Genomic DNA, 19,756 nt, shown 5'->3' with positions numbered 1-19,756 from the left:
GCTTTTGTGTGTGACCAAAAACATTTTGTAAAACAGGACAGCAACATATAGGCCAATGTAATATTGAATTTGGTGACGTGCCTTTAAACAATTAAGATTAATTAAACACTATCAGTTCATTCAATCCTCTAGCCATGTAGGGGACTAATGTTTTTCTCTTTGTTAAAGACAAATGTCTGCAGTCTGAAAAAATCTTTGAACATTTTTTGCTCTCTGCTCGGACATATCTGCTTATCAGGAGATTCTAACTTGTTCTTTTGCAGGCATGTCTAGCAATTCTGGTTAGACATTGCTGTGCATGGCAATATTTCCATTCGTTTTTGTGGTGGGGGAGTTTTCTCCTTACAATGAAAAATAGATTTCCATAAAATGAAGAGTGGTTAAAAAAACCCCTCTCAAAATATTTTGATGGGAACATAATGAAACAGAGAGGAAAGCAAGAATCAGACAGGGGAGTGGGTCCGTCAGTGGAGAAAACACACACTAACCACAGCCTGCTCCTGTGATAAACTTGAGAAAAAAGATTCACAGTTCATAAAAATATACCTCTCAGAGGAGCATGAAGAATAATATCTGCCATGGCAACCAACCAGGACCATCTTCTGGCACTCTCTGAATGAGCATTTATGAGCAGATTAATTCGATGCATGCACTGATGAAAGGACTCCTGAGATCTATAACTGTCTGCCACATATTACACTGACTGTGCAACTGGCTGTTTAGAACAGATTGCACAATATCCATATTGACCCAGCACTTTCACAGCACATTTATATGAAACAGATTAAGCACACATGCCATGCCATTCTGAACCACCCTTTTTAATAGGTGTTTCACAAACAGCACGGTACTGCTCTGTGGTCTTTATTTTAAAACAAATCGAGAGCTAGAAGCCAACAGAGATTGGTTGGCAATGGCTTGGGAATTTCAAAGAATTGTCTATAAAAAGTCATGAATGATCATCTGTCAGACAATAATATTAACCCACCCACCCCACACACAGAAAATATGTAGCTGTATCTATGGCACTGCTATAATCTGATTGATGGTTGGCAATGTGGTCGTATTTCAAAGGCATAGTCAGACCAAAACACTTTGTCAATAATTATGTCTCCCAGAATACAACAGTATTTCTTTTTAAAGAAAGACTGCATCGTATGAGCACCCAGCACACAGGAATAGGTAGAGATATAAACATTCTGGAAATTTTGAAGCCATAAACATTTGTCGTTATTATTGTTCTCCGCAATCCAAGAGTGTGCCCGTTATTCAATTCATTTCAACAGATGTAAGTGCACCTTAACTTAGTACTGGATTGGGGCCTATGTGTGCATAAAGGATTTTGGAGAAATCGTCACAGGAAATATATAAATGTAGGCATTATTTAACTATTGTAAGAATATGAATTGTCCTACATATAGCCAAGGCTAGTGCCATATACAGCTGTATGCTTAGAGAACAAAATATGGTCTTTATTTTCCATTCTAACAATACGATGCAAGAAACTGTGGTAAAAAAGGCTGGCATTTAAGCAGAGATTTTTGCTTGTTGACAAATACAAATGATATATACAGTGGACCGTTGGGTTACGTTACCTTCGGGTTGCGAACACAGCAAACCCGGAAGTGTATACTAGCAGTCCACAATCATTTTGAAGTTAAAAGATGAAAAGGTAAAGGACCCCTGGACGGTTAAGTCCAGTCAAAGGCAGCTATGGGGTTGCGGCGCTCATCTCACTTTCAGGCTGAAGGAGCTGGCGTTTGTCCACAGAAAGCTTTCCGGGTCATGTGGCTGGTATGACTAAACCACTTCTGGCACAACGGGACACCGTGATGGAAACTAGAGCGCACGGAAACTCTGTTTACCTTCCCGCCATGGTGGTACCTATTTATCTACTTGCACTGGCATGCTTTTGAACTGCTAGGTTGGCAGGAGTTGGGATAGAGCAACGGGAACTCACCCCGTTGCGGGAATTTGAACCGCCCACCTTCTCATTGGCAAGCATTGTAACTTGAAGCCATTGGTTAGAGTCTTACCCTCCAGAGCAGGAGAAATCAAGATATACGTAACACTAAACAGTGGGCTGAGTAAAAATTGGCATGTCAGTCACGTCCCCATTCTTACTTGGTCCCCATCCTTGCTGACTAGAGGAGTCAAGGAAGCCCAAGTGATCCAGAAGTGTATGTCACAGGGCTACAGCATTCTTTATGGCAGCCTTGGATCCAAATTTAACTTCACCTCGGAAATATTCATGGCCATGTACAAGTTTATAGGGAAAGCAAATAAAAATGCAACCATGCAGCTTCTGAGGACAAACCCTGGAAAGTGATGAACAGATAAGGAGTAAACAGAATGGCACATCAAGTTGATGAATTATGCCGAAATGGCTAAAATGACCGGAAGAATCAGAAATCAGGACGACCAAAATTTTAAGAAGGAATGGGGAAAATTTATAACTTTTCTTAAAGACCATAGTAAACAGTTAACATTTTAAGTAGAATTGCAATATCACTTGTAGTTTAATGGTGAATTTTGGCTACAATGGAGAGGTAAAAGATTTGGATTACAAAAGACGCAGGAGAAAATGATTTTAAAAAAGGATCCACCAAAGAGAGGAGGGAAGTCCAAGAGATTCCTTGGAATCTTGTTTTTATGCTATATGTTGAATATGTGACTGTAAACTTTTAATCTGAAAAACCAAATATATATACTGTATATATGAAGTAAACAGCAGGCAGCAAGGAATCACGTTGTAAAGCAACACCAACAGCAAAACCATGCGGATGGAGACTAAATATAATCGGAAAATAATCTTCCTCGCAGCCCTGCCAAATCTGAAATGTGTCATTTTAAATATCTACTTTATGGCACATACTGCCTATCCTGATCCTTGGTAATCCAAATCACAGGTTGGGCACTTGCAAGATTAGTGGGAATGACTGGTCAGCATCCGTCTGTCTCGGGAGTAAGCACAGGCCAAAAGCTCAAGGGAAATTTCTGCCCAGCCAAACCCGAACATTATATATACTCATAAGAACCTCTGACACTTGCAACGTGTGCTGATTGAATAACAACAGTGCCTAAAACCCAAATAAATGTGTTTTGCTTAAAAGCCCTGCACTTAAGCCACACAAAAGAAGAACTAGGCCACAGAAGCCTTGCTTAACTATTATGCAACACAGCGGGAACATAGTGAGCACATTATAACACACAAGGGAATATTGAATTGGTTGAAGGAAGTACCATGTGACAAAGATTCAAAAATCACAACACTCCAATAGAAATCAAGCAGCACTGACCACTTTACTCTGAATAAATTCTGGACTCTATTTTCGCACCAGAGATTTCAGCTTTGACTGAAGGTTCACGTTGCAGCAGCCCACTGCCTGCTCAAAGCCTTTTGTAGTTAAGATAATTTTCTGAATGGCCCTAAAATGTTAAATATAGTAACGCACTCTCAGAAGGCAATCTTACCATTTAAGCACCCTCCAACATCTCAAGACGACAGCAGATTGTTGCCTTGGCAACCCAGAGCCTGTTCAACCTAACCTGGAGAGTCAACATGGACCACTTGAAGAACCACATACAAAGGTATAAATTTCTTATTCTGTGCAATGACAGGCATCCCAATGTCACGGTCAAAGAAATTAGAAAGGAAGTGGTGATCCTTTTATATGTATTGAATTTGACAGTGGTAAGTATTGTTAATTGTATTATTCTGCCCCAGAGAGCATTCATACAGAAGCTTTCCGTTCATAATAGAGTCGACTCCATTTTTTAAAGAATCACTCCTGCAAAGATCTCATTACACGTTCACCATCACCTAGCAAAGAATTGGGGAGGGGGGATGAATAGAGCAACTGGCATGGACAATTTGGCTTTTTCTGTACTACAGCCACCCAGGTCTCCAGGTTAGGCCTGATGCTACACAGTTTTGTAACAAACTGTTAAAGGAGGTAGTCTGCTTATATGCAACACTTGCACAAAGAGGAATCATAATCTTTGATCTTCTCAGGTCATTTTCACTCCCTCTCAGATGTAACTTGACTATTTGTATATTCATTGACAAATTATTGTACTGCTAGCGAAATCCTCCTGGAAGTTGACCCATGCCTAATAATAATAATAATTTTATTATTTATACCCCACCCATCTGGCTGGGTTTCCTCAGGCACTCTGGGCTGCTTCCAACAGAATACTAAAAACATGATAAAACATCAAACATTAAAAACTTCCCTAAACAGGGCTGCCTTCAGATGTCTTCTCAAAGTCAGATAGTTCTTTATTTCCTTGACATCTGACAGGAGGGTATTCCACAGGGTGGGCGCCACCACCGAGAAGCCCCTCTACCTGGTTCCCTGTAACCTTACTTCTTGCAGGGAGGGAACTGCCAGAAGGTCCTCGGCGCTGGACCTCAGTGTCTGGGCTGAACGATGGGGGTGGAGACGCTCCTTCAGGTCTACTGGGCCAAAGGCCATTTAGGGCTTTAAAGGTCAGCACCAACACTTTGAATTGTGCACGGAAATGTACTGGGAGCTAATGTAGGTCTTTCAGGACCGGTGTTATATGGAGTGGGAAAAGGGGACTCCTCATGCAACAGGGGCAAGACTGGTACTGAGGTTAAAAAAAGGGAGTATGGTGCTTCTGGCTCCTAGCACCATTACAATTGATAATCATACCAGTAGTTAAAAAATTCAAAGCAAATTTTCCAGATTTTAAAGAGGCAAAAAGAAAACGTGCAACATATGGATTCTAGGTAGGAAAGATTTCCTTAATGATTTATAGTTTGTTTATTTATTTATAGTTCAGTGAATGTATAAATCAGTGTCTCTTCCCCTCTAAAATAGGCTTCCAAGGGGATTTACGCAGAATATCACTTTAGACAACTGAGTTCCCAAATCTTTTCTGTTGCAAAGTGGTGTTGGCATTGAGCAATTTTTAAGCAAAGTGGTGCTGTGCTGGAAGTTTGTACTTAACCCTTCTCATCTTTTTGCAAATACAACACCAGACCATCCAGACCATTTTAGCCCTAGCAAGCACCCCAGGTTTCAAAGCAACTTCATCCTTCTGGTGGAAAGTTCATTGTGGTACGGAATGAATAATGGCTGGACCTTATTGTTGCTACTTGCCTTAACTATAGGAGTATTCCAACGCCCATGAAATAAACTCTTATTCAGAAAATAAAGAGATGCTGGGAAAATTTAGCCACAAATATATGAATAGCTGACATATGAAGATAGATGCATGTATCCCTAAATGAGGGACGCGGGTGGCACTGTGGGTAAAACCTCAGCGCCTAGGATTTGCCGACTGCATGGTCGGCGGTTCGAATCCCCGCGGCGGGGTGAGCTCCCGTCGTTCAGTCCCAGCTCCTGCCCACCTAGCAGTTCGAAAGCACTCTTAAGTGCAAGTAGATAAATAGGGACCACTTTATAGCGGGAAGGTAAACGGCGTTTCCGTGTGCTGCTCTGGTGCCGGTTCGCCGGAGCAGCTTCGTCACGCTGGCCGCGTGACCCAGAAGTGTCTTCGGACGGCGCCAGCTCCCGGCCTCTAGAGTGAGATGAGCGCACAACCCTAGAGTCTGTCAAGACTGGCCCGTAAGGGCAGGGGTACCTTTACCTTTATCCCTAAATACAATTTTCACCGATATCAATTTGAGAGAGAAGTTAGTTCTTGCAGGTATTGTCTTCAACATGACAGGCCTAAGTACAGTGTGAACTTGACATCAACCTAAGATCAGTGAAAGCAAATACTAGGTACAAGTTAGAAAGGTGCCCTAAATTCACAGCTTTCCTTTGACTAGCCCCCTCCATTTTCATTTAGAGAAGGTTTCGCCATTTGCTTTTGTTTGCCTTAAGGCTTTCCTACAAAAAGCGGTACATTCTCTTCCCAGTCCAAGAAAGTCCTTGAGAACCAAGCTTTTGTGAGTGTTGTAGATGAAATGTGGGGTATAATGAGGGCAAATTAAATGCAGTTTAAAGCAGTTGGCGGGCCTAAGATTGTGTCCAAATAAAGAATATTGTTGATGAAAGCAGGACACAGTTCATTCTTTATGTGCTTGTAACCTAATTCAATCAATTTAAATGAATTGCTTGGTGTGAAGGGGTATTTCTAAGACAGGTTCTGTGATTTACTTCAATAATTCCGGTATTTACCTAAAGTAGCATGCTACAGTGGCATAATAAATGAGGGTTTTCAAAACACTGCTCCCCACTTTAACAGATTTGAACATGGAGCAGTTGCTAAGGTAGTCCTCTGCCCTGATTTTAGGGTTGGGAGACAATTTTGATGCAATTTGCATTTCAATCTGAACCGACCAAACCTGCACCTTCTGAAACACTAAACAAATCGAAACACAGCCATCATTCAAAATTTACACTGCTCCAAATTTTGCAAAGCAATTCTCCAGTCAAATAATCTGTACAAATAGTGCATATACCAGTGAATAATGCATATACTGCATTAGTGAAAACAGCATACAAGAACATATTAGATCAAGAAAAATCATTTTGCAATTTTTTTGTATTAGGGGCAATTACATATAAACATGTGTTTATTAGGAGAAATCTGCACAAAATGCTGTGGATTTTTTTTTAATTGTTGCAGATATCTGGGGAACTAAATTTAAGACTAGAAAAAATCAAAACCTGGGACAATTGATCTGTCCATCCCTACCTGCTTTACAGAGGACAATCCTCTATTTGAACGGCTGGCTACTCCAAGCCTAGTTAAAATCACAGAACTGCAAGTTGGGAGAGGGGCTGTGTAGTTGCCCATCAGCAGTTAGCATCCGGAAAGCTGACTGAGCAGGCACAGACAGTTCACCTGGTCATAGTGTCCCCCACTGCTGAAATACATGTATTCCTATTTAAATTACAGTATAGTGATAATTTCTAAATTTGATTGTACCTTGGTTCCCGAATGGCTTGGCTCCTGAACAAATTGGCTCCCAAACAGCGCAAATTGTTCCGGTTTGTGAACGTTTTTTAGAAGCTGAACATCTGATGTGGCTTCCGCAGCTTCCGCTTGAGTGCAGGAAGCTCCTGAAGTCAATCGGAAGCCGCGCCTTGGTTTTCAAACCATTCTGGGAGTCAAACAGACTCCCGGAATGGATTAAGTTCGAGAACCAAGGTACCACTGTATATGCAAAAACCAGGACATGCCAATTTCATTCAGATTTGAGCTCTCTTTTGGTCCTCTCTTTTATCCATACATTAATGGGTATGAGTGTGATATTTGCACATGGAACTTCCTAATAATCAATTAAGAGGCAGGAAGGCCTGGAATGGGCATTATTCTCTCACAAGGTGTGAAGCAAAGGTGGTCCAACGAGTGGCCTGAGGGTCACATGCAGCCCTCAGAGCCCTTTTTGGCAACCCTCAGCAACATTTGATGCCCCCGCCCAGCCCTCACATTGCTTTCCCAAACCCAGGTAAGCGAGACACTAGGCGTTGGGAAGGAGGCATGAAGGCTCTGACAGGGTCCTAGAGCCCCAACTTCTTCCCAAAGCCTAGTTAGCACTTTCCCAGCTTTGGGAAGGAAGCGAGAGGGCTCTAGGACCCTGCCAGAACCTTGTGCCTCCTTTCCAAAGCTTGGCATCTCACTTCTTCTTCTTCTTCTTCTTCTTCTTCTTATTATTATTATTATTATTATTATTAATTGAATTTTTATACCACCCTATACCCAGGGGTCTCAGGGCAGTTCACAGAATAAAATCAAGATATAAAATCACAAAATATACAAGAATAAAAACAACAACCCGATAGCCCTCCCAAAAAACACATTTTAAAAGGGCATAGGAACTTAGCCAGCTTTGAGAAGGTAGCACAGGGGCTGCGGGGGGGAGCAGTATCTAATTGTGTCCATGCTCCCCTCCCCACAAAACAAAGCAGTCTGCAACCCGAAGTTTCCACCTCAAAGTACTCTCGCGGTCCACTTCGTATGAAAAGTTGGGCCTCCCTGTGTTAAGCACTGCCAACTGTTCGTTAGGAGATGTGTTCTGGACCTGATCCTGTGGATTATTCATAAATTTAAAGGGGGGTAAATCTATTCATATATGATAATTCAATCAATACGCATTTGCTATGATGACAATACAGATCTCTATTGGGCAATTGGTTTCCAGATCAGATGCAGCGCTCTGTTTGGTGTATGCACAACTGACTGATATGAGGTGAGAAAAAGGTAAGTGGATAAAAATATACATTGTTTTGAGATTACTAGTTCTTTTAAACACACATGCATTTTCATATACACACAACCATTCTATTAAAAAAAAATAAACAAGTGTGGGTTTGCTCTAGAAGATTAGGATTTATAAAGCTCCCAGCTTTTGCTCTTAATTAAAATGAATACAAAGTGCTCAGGTTGCTTTTATATTACAGCTGATCCTGCTGCATTTAATAGATTCAGGAAAATATGACTAGCTCAAAATTGCTGATATGAAGTGCTGTCACTGGAATTCTGTGTTTTTTCTCAGTTGAATTTGTGAAATGTTCTTTAATACTCCAATTATAATCAGTTTCCAAAATAGGACTGATTGACTGCATTACAGGGCAGCACTTACATAACCTGCTTTATATATGTTATATAACCTTCATATATTGTGACAGCGAAAGGATCTCTAGGATTTTTGACTGTCAGGCAGCTTTCTTGCTCTCAAGCTACAACTGGAGGGAGAGAGAGAGAAACAGAGAAACAGACAGACAGACAGAGATTGCATGACCATTTTCTAAACTTTTGGCCTTTTCAATATATAAATGGCACAGATAATCGCATGTGGGAAACATGACAGACTCTTTCAACATTTCAGACTCCCCACCAGGGAGTATTTAGGTTCTATATATGGCTTCCTGGAGGACTCTTGCACCTTCACTCTGAGCCCATTTTGACAAACATCTCACACCTTAAACTTCCACAGGCTAAGAACTGCACTGCAACATGCAGATTATAGCACAAATCAGAATACTTTCTACCTAGAGTTAGGCTTCTGCACTATATAGCATCATAATAATTTGCAGACTATTGACAAGTACTGTATTCCATTGTCTTAAAAAAAAAAAAGAACTTGCAAATTTAGAACTGAAGTCAGCCTTCCTTGGATGCATGGAATCAGAAAGGTGGCAGTAATAATGAACTTGCAGAGAGAAACAGTTTTTGAGCTTGTGGACTTTGGCATTAGGGTTAAAGCGTATCACAGCTTTATTTGATTACAAGGAAAGCAAAACCATCTATATCAATTTCCTTAAATTAATCCTGCCCAGGTAGAAGAGAGACATTGTTAGCCATTCAGCCTGCGGGCCTCCAAATAAAAACGTAAAGGGACCCCTGACCATTAGGTCCAGTCGTGACCAACTCTGGGGTTGCGGCGCTCATCTCACTTTATTGGCCGAGGGAGCCAGCGTACAGCTTCCGGGTCATGTGGCCAGCAGGACTAAGCCGCTTCTGGCGAACCAGAGCAGTGCATGGAAACGCTGTTTACCTTCCTGCCGGAAGCACTTTGACGTGCTTTCGAACTAAATGCTTAACTACAAATCCCATTATCCCTGGCCTAATGAAGGCTATGAAGTAGTTGAGCCCAACAGCACCTAGAGTGTCACAGATTCTCTACCGCCAGTGAACAACATTTATTTATTGCCTATCTGCAGCCAGAGATTTTGTGGGATATTATAAAAACCTGCAAGACTTGTAAAGAGAAATAAACCAAGAAAACACATCATAAGCAACTATGGTTACATCCTACCACCTTCTAATCTTTAAATATATATATAATCTGTCTCAATCCATGTCCTTTACTGCTTTGATAACAATATTTTAGGGATGGATGCTAAATTATAGACATTACTAGGCCCTTTTAATTAATAGCCAATCATACAATCTGAGTGAAAAGGATGACCTTTATTTTGAAAGTAGCAGACTACAAGGCTTCAACATTAAAACAAGGTCTCAGAAATATTTCTTTTTAACCCCACCGCTGTCCCAATACATTTAGGGTTTGCTTCAAAATATTACGCATACCCAAGGAGACAAACACTTTAGGTTTGGCTGCCCGGGGGAGAAGTGGCTGTTTATAGTCAGATGAGTTTGCTGTGAATAAAAGATGCCTGCGTAGAAAGGAACAGTTGCAGCACAGACAAAGGAATAGCACTATGCTACCCTTATTCAGACTGCGTAGGATGCACTGGTGTGACCACAACAGTGAATATATTATTGCATTATATAAGGCTGAAGTCATAAAGTGTCTCAGCTGAACAGACACATGATTAAAGCCTCAAGCATATCCTGGTGTTGTAGCTCTGATGAGCTACTGGGTCATGCAGGAAGTCAAAACAGGTGATCATCACAGTTCATTTGAGGCATAAAACTGACTGAAGTTTAAATACAGTAATATGCTCCATAACATGACCAACAGGTTAAAATGACAAGATTTGTTGATATTTCATAGATGCAACTACCAGAATCAAAGAGAAATAATTATGAAAGTACCAGTTTCAGGCTTTGAACACATCAATGCATTGTGGAAGGCTCTTGGCCCGAAAGCTGCAGCAAAGGTACATCTGGCACAACAGACCAGCAATGCTATTTCTCTGCTCCAAATTCCTCCCTTCTGAGGCTTTTTATTAACAGCAAAAACTAAACTGAACATTATTATTATTATTATTTATATACCGCCCTATACCCAGAGGTCTCAAGGCAGTTCCCAGAAAAGATCACAATATATAAAATAAAAATAAAAACAATAACCCTATAGCCCCCTCCCTAAAAACACATTTTAAAAGGGTATAGGATGTCCATCAGGTCAACCAAAGACCCGGTTTAAAAGGAACTTTTTGCCTGGTGCCTAAAAGGTGTATAATGAAGATGCCAGGCGAACTTCCCTGGGGAGAGAATTCCACAGACGGGGAGCCACTGCAGATAAGGTCCATTTTCGTGTTGCCACCCTCTGCACCTCTCAAGGAGGGGGCACACAAAGGAGGGCCTCAGAAGATGATCTCAGGGTCCGGGTAGGTTCATATGGAAAGAGGCGGTCCTTGAGGTATTGCGGTCCTGAGCTGTTTAAGCCTTTCTAGGTTAAAACCAGCACTTTGAATTGGGCCCGGAAACTAATTGGTAGCCAGTGCAGTCAGACCAGAATTGGTGTAATATGCTCAAACCGTCTTGCTCCAGTGAGCAAACTGGCCGCTGAATTTTGCACTAGCTGAAGTTTCTGAACCATCTTCAGAGGCAGCCCTACCTATAACACATTGCAGTAATCTAACCTTGAAGTTACCAGAGCTTAGACAACAGTAGTTAGGCTATCCCTGTCCAGATAGGGGTGTAGCTGGGCCACCAGCTGAAGCTGATGGAAGGCACTCTAGGCCACTGCTGTGATAAGGAAGTTTACATGCAGTTAGCCCTTCGGTTGCTCATTGGAAATCCTGAAGCTGAGGCTCCAATACTTTGGCCACCTCATAGGAAGAGAAGACTCCCTGGAAAAGACCATGATGTTGGGAAAGATTGAGGGCACAAGGAGAAGGGAACGATAGAGGACAAGATGGTTGGACAGTGTTATTGAAGCTACCAACATGAGTTTGACCAAACTGCGGGAGCCAGTGGAAGTCAGGGGCGCCTGGCGTGCTCTGGTCCATGGGGTCATGAAGAGTCAGACATGACTAACCAACAACAACAAGCCCTTCGGTGGACAGTGGCACTTAGAAGTGATGTATTATCTACTCTGGGAAGGTATCATCCAAGTCCTCACTCAGGCTTTGAGGTCTATAGCAGATTATTTGGGCCTAAATCACTTCAGGCTTTAAACACCAAAGTCAGCACCTTGAATTGGGCCCCAAAACACAGCTGTTTTAAAAAAGGGGTTGTGTGAGATCTAAACTGAACTCCATCCAGTAATCTGGCTGCTGCATTTTGGACCAACTGAAGTTCCCAAGTCATCTCCAATGGTAGGCCCATGTAGAGCATGTTGCAACAATCAAATCTGGAAGTTTTGTAGCATGGAGTTACAGCACATTAAGTCCTCGTGAGACCAAGCTGACTCCTTTGCCTAGCTTTAAGAAAGCTGCAACGAACATTTTGTTTATCCTGGTTTTTGATGGGTTTTTAATGCTACTGTGTGGTTTTGTTTTTGTTCTCTTTTAATGGTCATTTTGTCTGTATTGTTGAATTACTGTACAGTATAGCACCTTTTAATAAATAACAATTACTCATGAAAACTGACAAAGCTGGTGGTTGTTGGCGTTCGCCATCTCCTCCCCAGCTGCTGATCTACAACAGGAGAGAAAACAGAAGCTAACTGTTGCCTCCCAAATAGGAACAAGGCTATGCCACGCTGGAAAAGAAAGGAGAGACAGAAGAATACTAAGCAAAATTGAGCTCAATGCAGACAAGATGGAGGAACTTGTTAGTGGTGGGTAACTTATGCTTGGGTTAGTGGTGTTCAATATGTTCTGGATTTTGTAGATTGGTCTGTTTTGTAGATTGGTGTGTTCAATGGCCCCTCTCTGTCAGCAGAGGCACATGCTATCGTGGTGGATCAAAGCACCTTTTATCAGTTCAGTGTTTCTCAAACTCGGGTCTCCAGTTGTTGGACTACAAATCCCCTCATTCTTAGCTGGCAGGGCCAGTGATGATGGGAGTTGTAGTCTAACAACAGCTGGAGACCCAAGTTTGAGAAACACTGGTTTAGGCTGATGTGACTGATATAGAACCCTACCTGAACAGAGTCTTCCTTTAGCAATCAGTGCCTTGTTAACTACTTGTTTGGATGACAGCAATCTGCTGTACATGGAGATGGTTTGGAAAACTGCCCAAAGACTTTAGTTAGTCTGGAATATGGGAGATTGCAAATCAGGATGGAGCAATATGAACACACTAAGCTAGCACTTTGCCATCTCCACTAGCTTCCAATCAGTTTCCACAACCTCTTCAAAGTGCTTATTTTGTTATTTGAAGTACATTCACGGGCTGGGTACAGGGCAGCTGTATGATTGCCTCTCCCCACCATGCATAGCTTACCTTCCTGGAAATCCTACTCTCAATGCTTTGCAAACACTTTCCTCAATTTCCAAAACTAATGGTTTTAATATGAAACCATTTGGCATTACTATATTCATGATAACTAGGCATCTTTAATAGTTTACTGAAACCACCCAGACTTTCTGTTGTCCTGCTTCTTATTTTCCTATAGAACCATGATGCACACTCTCTAGTGTAAGAAGAGAATTTTAATTTTAAATATTATCATTAGGATATAGGTCAGATATTAAGACTGACAGAAATGTATCTTATCAATGATTATTTAAGTGCATCAGGGTATACCCACAGTTACCCAATGTCGTGGAAGAGGTCAAACAATCTGAGAAGAAAACCTCAACTTTCTAGAAAGGTTTTTTTCACAATTCCATCAACAGGAAATAACTAATTACATAAGTTTCACACATATTTAATTAAAAGTTTTGATGCTAATTCTCAATTATCCCTCATTACAGACCTAATTTTATCATCACGCCCCATGCACTTGGTGTTATCTCACACATCCTGTTATCACTGACAGGTAACACAAAGTTCAGCAAAAGAAAAATGCTATCAAGACTAGCTAAGTTAAAGTTTTTATCTTTCAGGTTTTGGGGTGCACATCTTAATTCAGGGAGCACTGTTTAATACTGAGCCAAAGCAATGGAACAGCTGAGCTCAGTACTGTTAACAGGGGTTTACTGGTGTTTCTCGCCACCTGGGATTTTTAGTTAAAAGATGCTGGGGATTGAATCTGAATACTAAACATGCTATCCACAAATAAGTGACACCTCTGCTTTCAGGGGCCAACTCTCAGCTTTCCAAAGGGAAAATGCTAACTAATCTAGCCGATGCAGAATTCCTTCCCTCTCAGAGGACTAATCAAAAGATGCCCATCATAACACTTGGTGTCTCACCACTAAATATATGAGTTGCCTCCACTGTAAGTACGTTGTTTGAGGTGATGTGAAACTTGGGGTGATAGGAAAGCTATGGCTGCTGCACTCATACAAACAACTGCTTGATGATATTGGTCCGTATGCATATGATACACATGCAGATTTCAAATGCAACCAAGGGACAGGCTAGGGAAAGGTGCCCTTCTATTGGCCTAATTCTATCACATGATCTAGATGATCATAGCCTGCCCTGACATGAACAGGCTTTGGCAGAGCCATCCTCTCTCTGATCTGATCGTGTCACATGACCTAGGTGAAGTATCCAAGCACAGAGTGCTAGTTGAAGCTTACCTCCCCTGCAGTGGCTATAGGCAAGACCACCATGCCATTTACCCTTCTATATCCCTTACCTAGGGACGCGGGTGGCTCTGTGGGTTAAACCACAGAGCCTAGGACTTGCCGATCAGAAGGTCGGCAGTTCGAATCCCCAGGAAGGGGTGAGCTCCCGTTGCTCGGTCCCTGCTCCTGCCAACCTAGCAGTTCGAAAGCACGTCAAAGTGCAAGTAGATAAATAGGTACCGCTCTGGCGGGAAGGTAAACGGCATTTCCGTGCACTGCTTTGGTTCGCCAGAAATGGCTTGGTCACGAGATGAGCACTGCAACCCCAGAGTTGGCCACAACTGGACCTAATGGTCAGGGGTCCCTTTACCTCTTTATCCCTTACCTACACAGTGGCAGTGAGAGTGGCACTTGATACAGCAGGCTCTCTGTTCGTCCACGAGAAGGAATACTGAACCACAGCAGCCTTAGCAGCAAGATTCTCTTACATTAAATGAAACTGGTGTGTATTAAAGTTAAGTAAAACAGAAGAGCCAGAGGGGCTCAAAACCCTCTGGACAACTCTAGGCATTATGATTTCTCAGCTACAGTTATTCATCTGTCAGACATAGATATTAATAGCCCAGGCCACAGAGTTGATATGAAAGATTACAAAATACTTGGTGCATTACACTGGTGACTGAAAACAATGCTGGCACCAGTTCAGTACAGTTCAAGTCAGCATAAATATGGTGACAATACAGCACAGAAAGAGGAAAACATGGATAGCAACACCAGTGTTACAAGCTCACAGCAGCTCAAAGAAAGAAACAAGAGCACTATTGTTCTCACTGCAACATTGCCTCTGCTCTCCTTTTGACCATTTTCCTCTCTACGCAGGTCTTAATTATTCCCTATAAACAGAAGAGTGGAACAACAATGTCATGATCTTCTGTTTCACTTCCATTCAGCTTAACAGGGCAGAGGTAAGGAAGTCCTCATTCACAACTGTGCTGAGTCCCGTATCATAAAAATGAAAGTGGTGTGACCAGGGGCCGACTTTGGTCTCTCAAATTTCAGCAGCACCCTGTTCAAAATTCATCGTGCCCCCACCTCTCACCTTCTGTTCTGCTCAATTCACTATGTCAGAGTTCAGGCGCCCAGTGTGGCAGAATCAGTCGCGCTGCCCGAAACCTGCCTCTGGTGCAATACTACTCGCCAGCTATTTGTTTTTAAACCATAACAGGGAAAAATAATTTATAAGAAACTGATACCCCATATCAGTACTTTGCATTTCTTTAAAACTGTGGGAAGAAGCTGAACGAGAGTGAAACGTGTTTAATACTCATTTCAATAGGATTGAGCTCACTTTCAACTGAACTGCAGCCTACGTCTTAATGGTGGGTTGAAATATGTTTTTTCTTCTCTTAACTGCTTCCACAATACTACATACATTACAAACACTATGTGATGCAAGGACAGGGCACCTGATTACTGCAAGTTACACACAAGCAGACCCACTTTAGACAACAAACAAGCTATGCCCCACGGAGAGTCTCAAGGTCCATAAATAACAATACCCTAGTGGTCCCAGGCCCTAAGGAAGTTAGATTGGCTTCAACCAGAGCCAGGGCCTTTTCAACTCTGGCTCCGGCCTGGTGGAACGCTCTGCCTCATGAGACCAGCGCCCTGCAGGATCTGATTTCTTTCCGCAGGGCCTGTAAGACAGAGTTGTTCCGCCTGGCCTTTGGCTTGAAGCCAATTTGATTCCCTCCCTCCCTCTCTTTCTTTTTTCTTTTCCTTCTCCTCCTGTGATGAGGCTACATTTTAATATTTTAATATTCCATTATTTTAATGTATTTTATTTTTGTTTTTAAGTTGTAATCATTCATCTTGTTTTTATTATTGCTTGTAAGCCGCTCTGAGCCCGGCCTTGGCTGGGGAGGGCGGGGTATAAATAAAAAATTATTATTATTATTATTATTATTATTAAGCAGAAAACAAGGATTTTTCTTCTCACCTAGATCTGATAAGCACTTTATATATTAGATGCTGAACATGTCTGCGCTTGTACATTAGCATTGACTATGATACACGCCATAAAAATCAAAAGGGAGAATAGTATTCTCATGCCTTGAGAAACACCCACCCATTTCAAAATGTACAGTGTTCTCCTGGAAATGCTGGCATGTAAACAACAGGCCCATCTACCCCGGATAAAACAGTTTTGACATCATCTTCTCCATCTCCTTTAAAATCGGCACTGCCAAATTTAATCCAAGTGACTTACGGATGAACTAGTGCTGCCAATTTTGCACTGCATACTTAGAAATATATATAATTAAAAATATTCCCAATTTTCACATAAGCCCATCGCAGATGTCAGTATACCTTTTGCAGACAGCTTTGTAAAAGATGGTGAAGATTATTTTGTGAGAACGTTCTTCAAAAACTGTCTAAGTGCTCGAGTCATTCAATTACTTTAGCATGCACCAATGTAATTTGTCCACATCGTGAGAAATGGAGCAATGAGTGACAGCTCATATAATCATTTTACTTCACTACATTAACTAAAAACTCAAATGCTTAAAGACTGGTTCGTCCACATTTCTTCTTGTCCCGTGTTTATAAAGCACTGGTCCAAGTAGTTTTCTGCTTGACCCACACTAGAGATGGGACTGAGGTGTTTTCCACTTGCCCTGTTCCTTTCCCAGGAAAAACCTGCTCTTTAGCTTTAAGGGCTTATCCACACTTACCGTATTTTTCGCCCTATAGGACACACTTTTTCCCCTCCAAAAATGAAGGGGAAATGTGTGTGCGTCCCGCGGGCTCGCAAGGCTTGCGGGCAGCAGCCTGCAGCCCGAAGCACGGGGTGCCCTCCGGAGGACGCCCCGTGCTTCGCGCAGGTCTCCGCAAGCCTTGCGCGCCCGGGGGGAGTTCCCGCAGGCTCGCAAGGCTTGCGGGCGGCAGCCTGTTCTGGGGGCTGGAGTCGGGGGAAGCTCGGGCTTCCCCCGCCCCAGCCCCGTGGCTGGGGGGGAAATAATTTTTTTTATTCATTCCCCCCCCCCGAACCGAGGTGTGTCCTATGAGCCAGTGCGTCCTATAGGGCGAAAAATACGGTACATTTTCTCTGCTCTTTCTAGGCACAGTCTGCACTTTAAAACTCCAAACACACACACTTTTCTTTTCTTTTTTGCTCTGGAGCTTTCCCCGAAAAATTCGCTCAATTGGAGCCAATAGCATATTGACATCTGCTCCAATTGAGTGCTAAAGTTCTGGTTTCCATGGGGAAAGTTCTGGGCCAAGAAAACCCCAGGCTCTTGACATAGAGCTTTAAAGTGCAGGCCTGTGCCTAGAAAGAGCAGGGCAAAAGGTAAATGTGGAGAAGGCCTCAATCAGAACAAATGACAATTCGCAGAAAATCTGGTTGCTGTTTGCTCCGACTGGGCACTAAAGAGCGGTTTCCCCGGTGGGGAAAGCAGTGGAACAAGAGGAAGGGTGGATAAGCCCACAGTACAGAACACAATCAAGAGACATCTGCAAAAGTAAAAAATAAAAATAAATGCTATGGCTAATTATAAATATTCTAGTATGGGCTTTATCTCTGACCACAGGTGTACTAAGGTGGAGAAAGGGGGAATGAAACCAGTGCCATGTTAGGCGAGTCTGCCACAGGGCTGCCTACCAAATCAACAGAGTGCCAGCTTAGCTTTCATTAATATTCAGGAGGCTCAGCTCACCAAATAATTTCTAAGCCATGTCTGAATTCTTGGGGCTTAGACAAATATGATGGGGATACACTTCAAAAATTGAGGAAAATATCCTTAACTGGAATCAAATAGTTACGGACTAAAAGATTCAGTAAATTGAAGTTGGCATTATGTTTTATACTCTCTAACCCAAAGGTGACTAGAATAACTTGTGTGTTTAAGGTTTCAATGGGTGACCTACTTTCCCCTCTTTTAATGCAGTGAAAAGGAATAGCTCCAGTAGGTTTAAAATCCTGCTCTTGTAATATTATGCAAAGCTGCTGTCTAGCCATGGTTTCTTCTCAATAAATGCATCTGAGGAAGGCAAAATTGAGCAGTAACACCTAAGATTCAATCTTCAGCCTGATATGCAGTTACTGCGGAAGAGAGCCCTGACCTGGATGGGAACACACACCAAGAATTGGAAGAGAAATGTCTCAAATGGAACTTCTGACACAGCATTCAGATATAAGGCACATCTAGTTAAAGAATATGCAAAACCTTCTAAGGATCTCCCTTTTTTCCAAGCCACTGGAATTAGGATGTATCTGAATCTCATCTGAAAACTGATGAGGCTGCTTCCCTGTGGAATGGTCTCAAATTTCCATGCTCACTCTTCATAAGTCAGTTATTAGCATTTGCATGTATATATAATACCATCAATTTGGATAGCTTTTTCAGTAGAAGCTGCCAATAATTGGATAATTCTTCAAAGGCTGAATACATCAGCCTGGAGAAAACAATAGCTAATGTCTTATACATGCTAATTGGACCTGTAGATAATGTTCAGGTAGATATTTCTTAACTCTGAGACTATTAAATTCTTCAGTCCCAGGAAAGGGAAGAGAAGCCCCAAGGAATGAGAGAAGCACAAAGCTGTTGTTTTTAAAAATAACTTAAGTAGATCAGCAGCAACAAGAAAAATTGCCTGCAAGAAGCAGCCTCAGCATTTGCTCTACATTTATAGTATCCTCTCTGCCTCAAAAGCACAAGCATGACTTTTTTTCTGGAAGCCAGCTTAAGTTTTCCTGTTTAGTTGGGTTTCTGGTCATTGGTCTGTGGTAGTACAGAGATGGCAAATTAAGAGAGGTGTGGGTATTCTACTATGTGAGATTTTAATATTATTGAGATGTAACTGTTTTTGTTACTGTTGAGTTATCCAAATTATTTTGGGCTGCTTTAATCCAAATTAACAACAAATTGCTTTGGCTTAGCAGTACAGTTACAGCTGCAGAAGGGTGATGCACTTATAACAAGAGCAATTTAGCAGGAGAAGCTGAGAAAGTTGATGTGCCTCCTAGGCAAGTTTGAAAAGACAAGAGTTAATGACAAATAATGTGGCTTCAAATGCAGAACTCAATGAATGTTCATTGGCACTAGAAATACCCCTTTATTTTGACATTGTAAGTAGACATTAAATGCCAAGAGAAGAAATGGTCTTGTATATATTGGCATGTATCCATACAGCCGAGCCATCACTTACACCATTAAAAACTGAATGTTGGTAGCAATAATGCATTATGAATTATTTTAAGGGACTGGATGCTTTAAGGGTATGTAACAAAACTCAGTAGGAAAAAAGGATAGTAGTGACAATTTCCATCTTTCTCTCACCTGCAATATTCCTACAATATTCTTAGTTCTTACCTGCTGCTTGAGTGCCTCCAGAGATTCAAATTCCAGCCTTGCCAATTTTATCTGGATGTCTCGTGGTTTATCAGCAATCGCGTATGCCATAAGAAATTTCACAGCTAGTGCTAAATGCTGGTTGGGGGAACGGGGAGA

At 41.9% G+C, this 19,756-nt stretch overlaps 1 protein-coding gene across 4 annotated transcripts in view; it reads right to left on the bottom strand.

Moving 5' to 3' along the window:
- The window catches only part of ANO10 (anoctamin 10), a 99,192-nt gene that overhangs the window by 17,575 nt on the left and 61,861 nt on the right, over positions 1-19,756 (bottom strand). For all 4 annotated transcript variants that reach the window (XR_014161520.1, XR_014161521.1, XM_081882083.1 and 1 more), the window contains exon 12: positions 19,619-19,735. Coding sequence is in view for 2 of the 4 variants with exons in the window: in XM_081882083.1 (XP_081738209.1) it covers positions 19,619-19,735 (117 nt within the window). In the remaining 2 variants the exon portion in view is untranslated. The remainder of the gene's footprint in view (positions 1-19,618; positions 19,736-19,756) is intronic.

This window comes from Podarcis erhardii (genome assembly GCF_964252035.2).
Source record: "Podarcis erhardii genome assembly, chromosome: 12".
NCBI lineage: Eukaryota > Metazoa > Chordata > Lepidosauria > Squamata > Lacertidae > Podarcis > Podarcis erhardii.
Note: the sequence above shows the minus strand (reverse complement) of the source record. Positions and strands in the feature narration are given on the sequence as shown.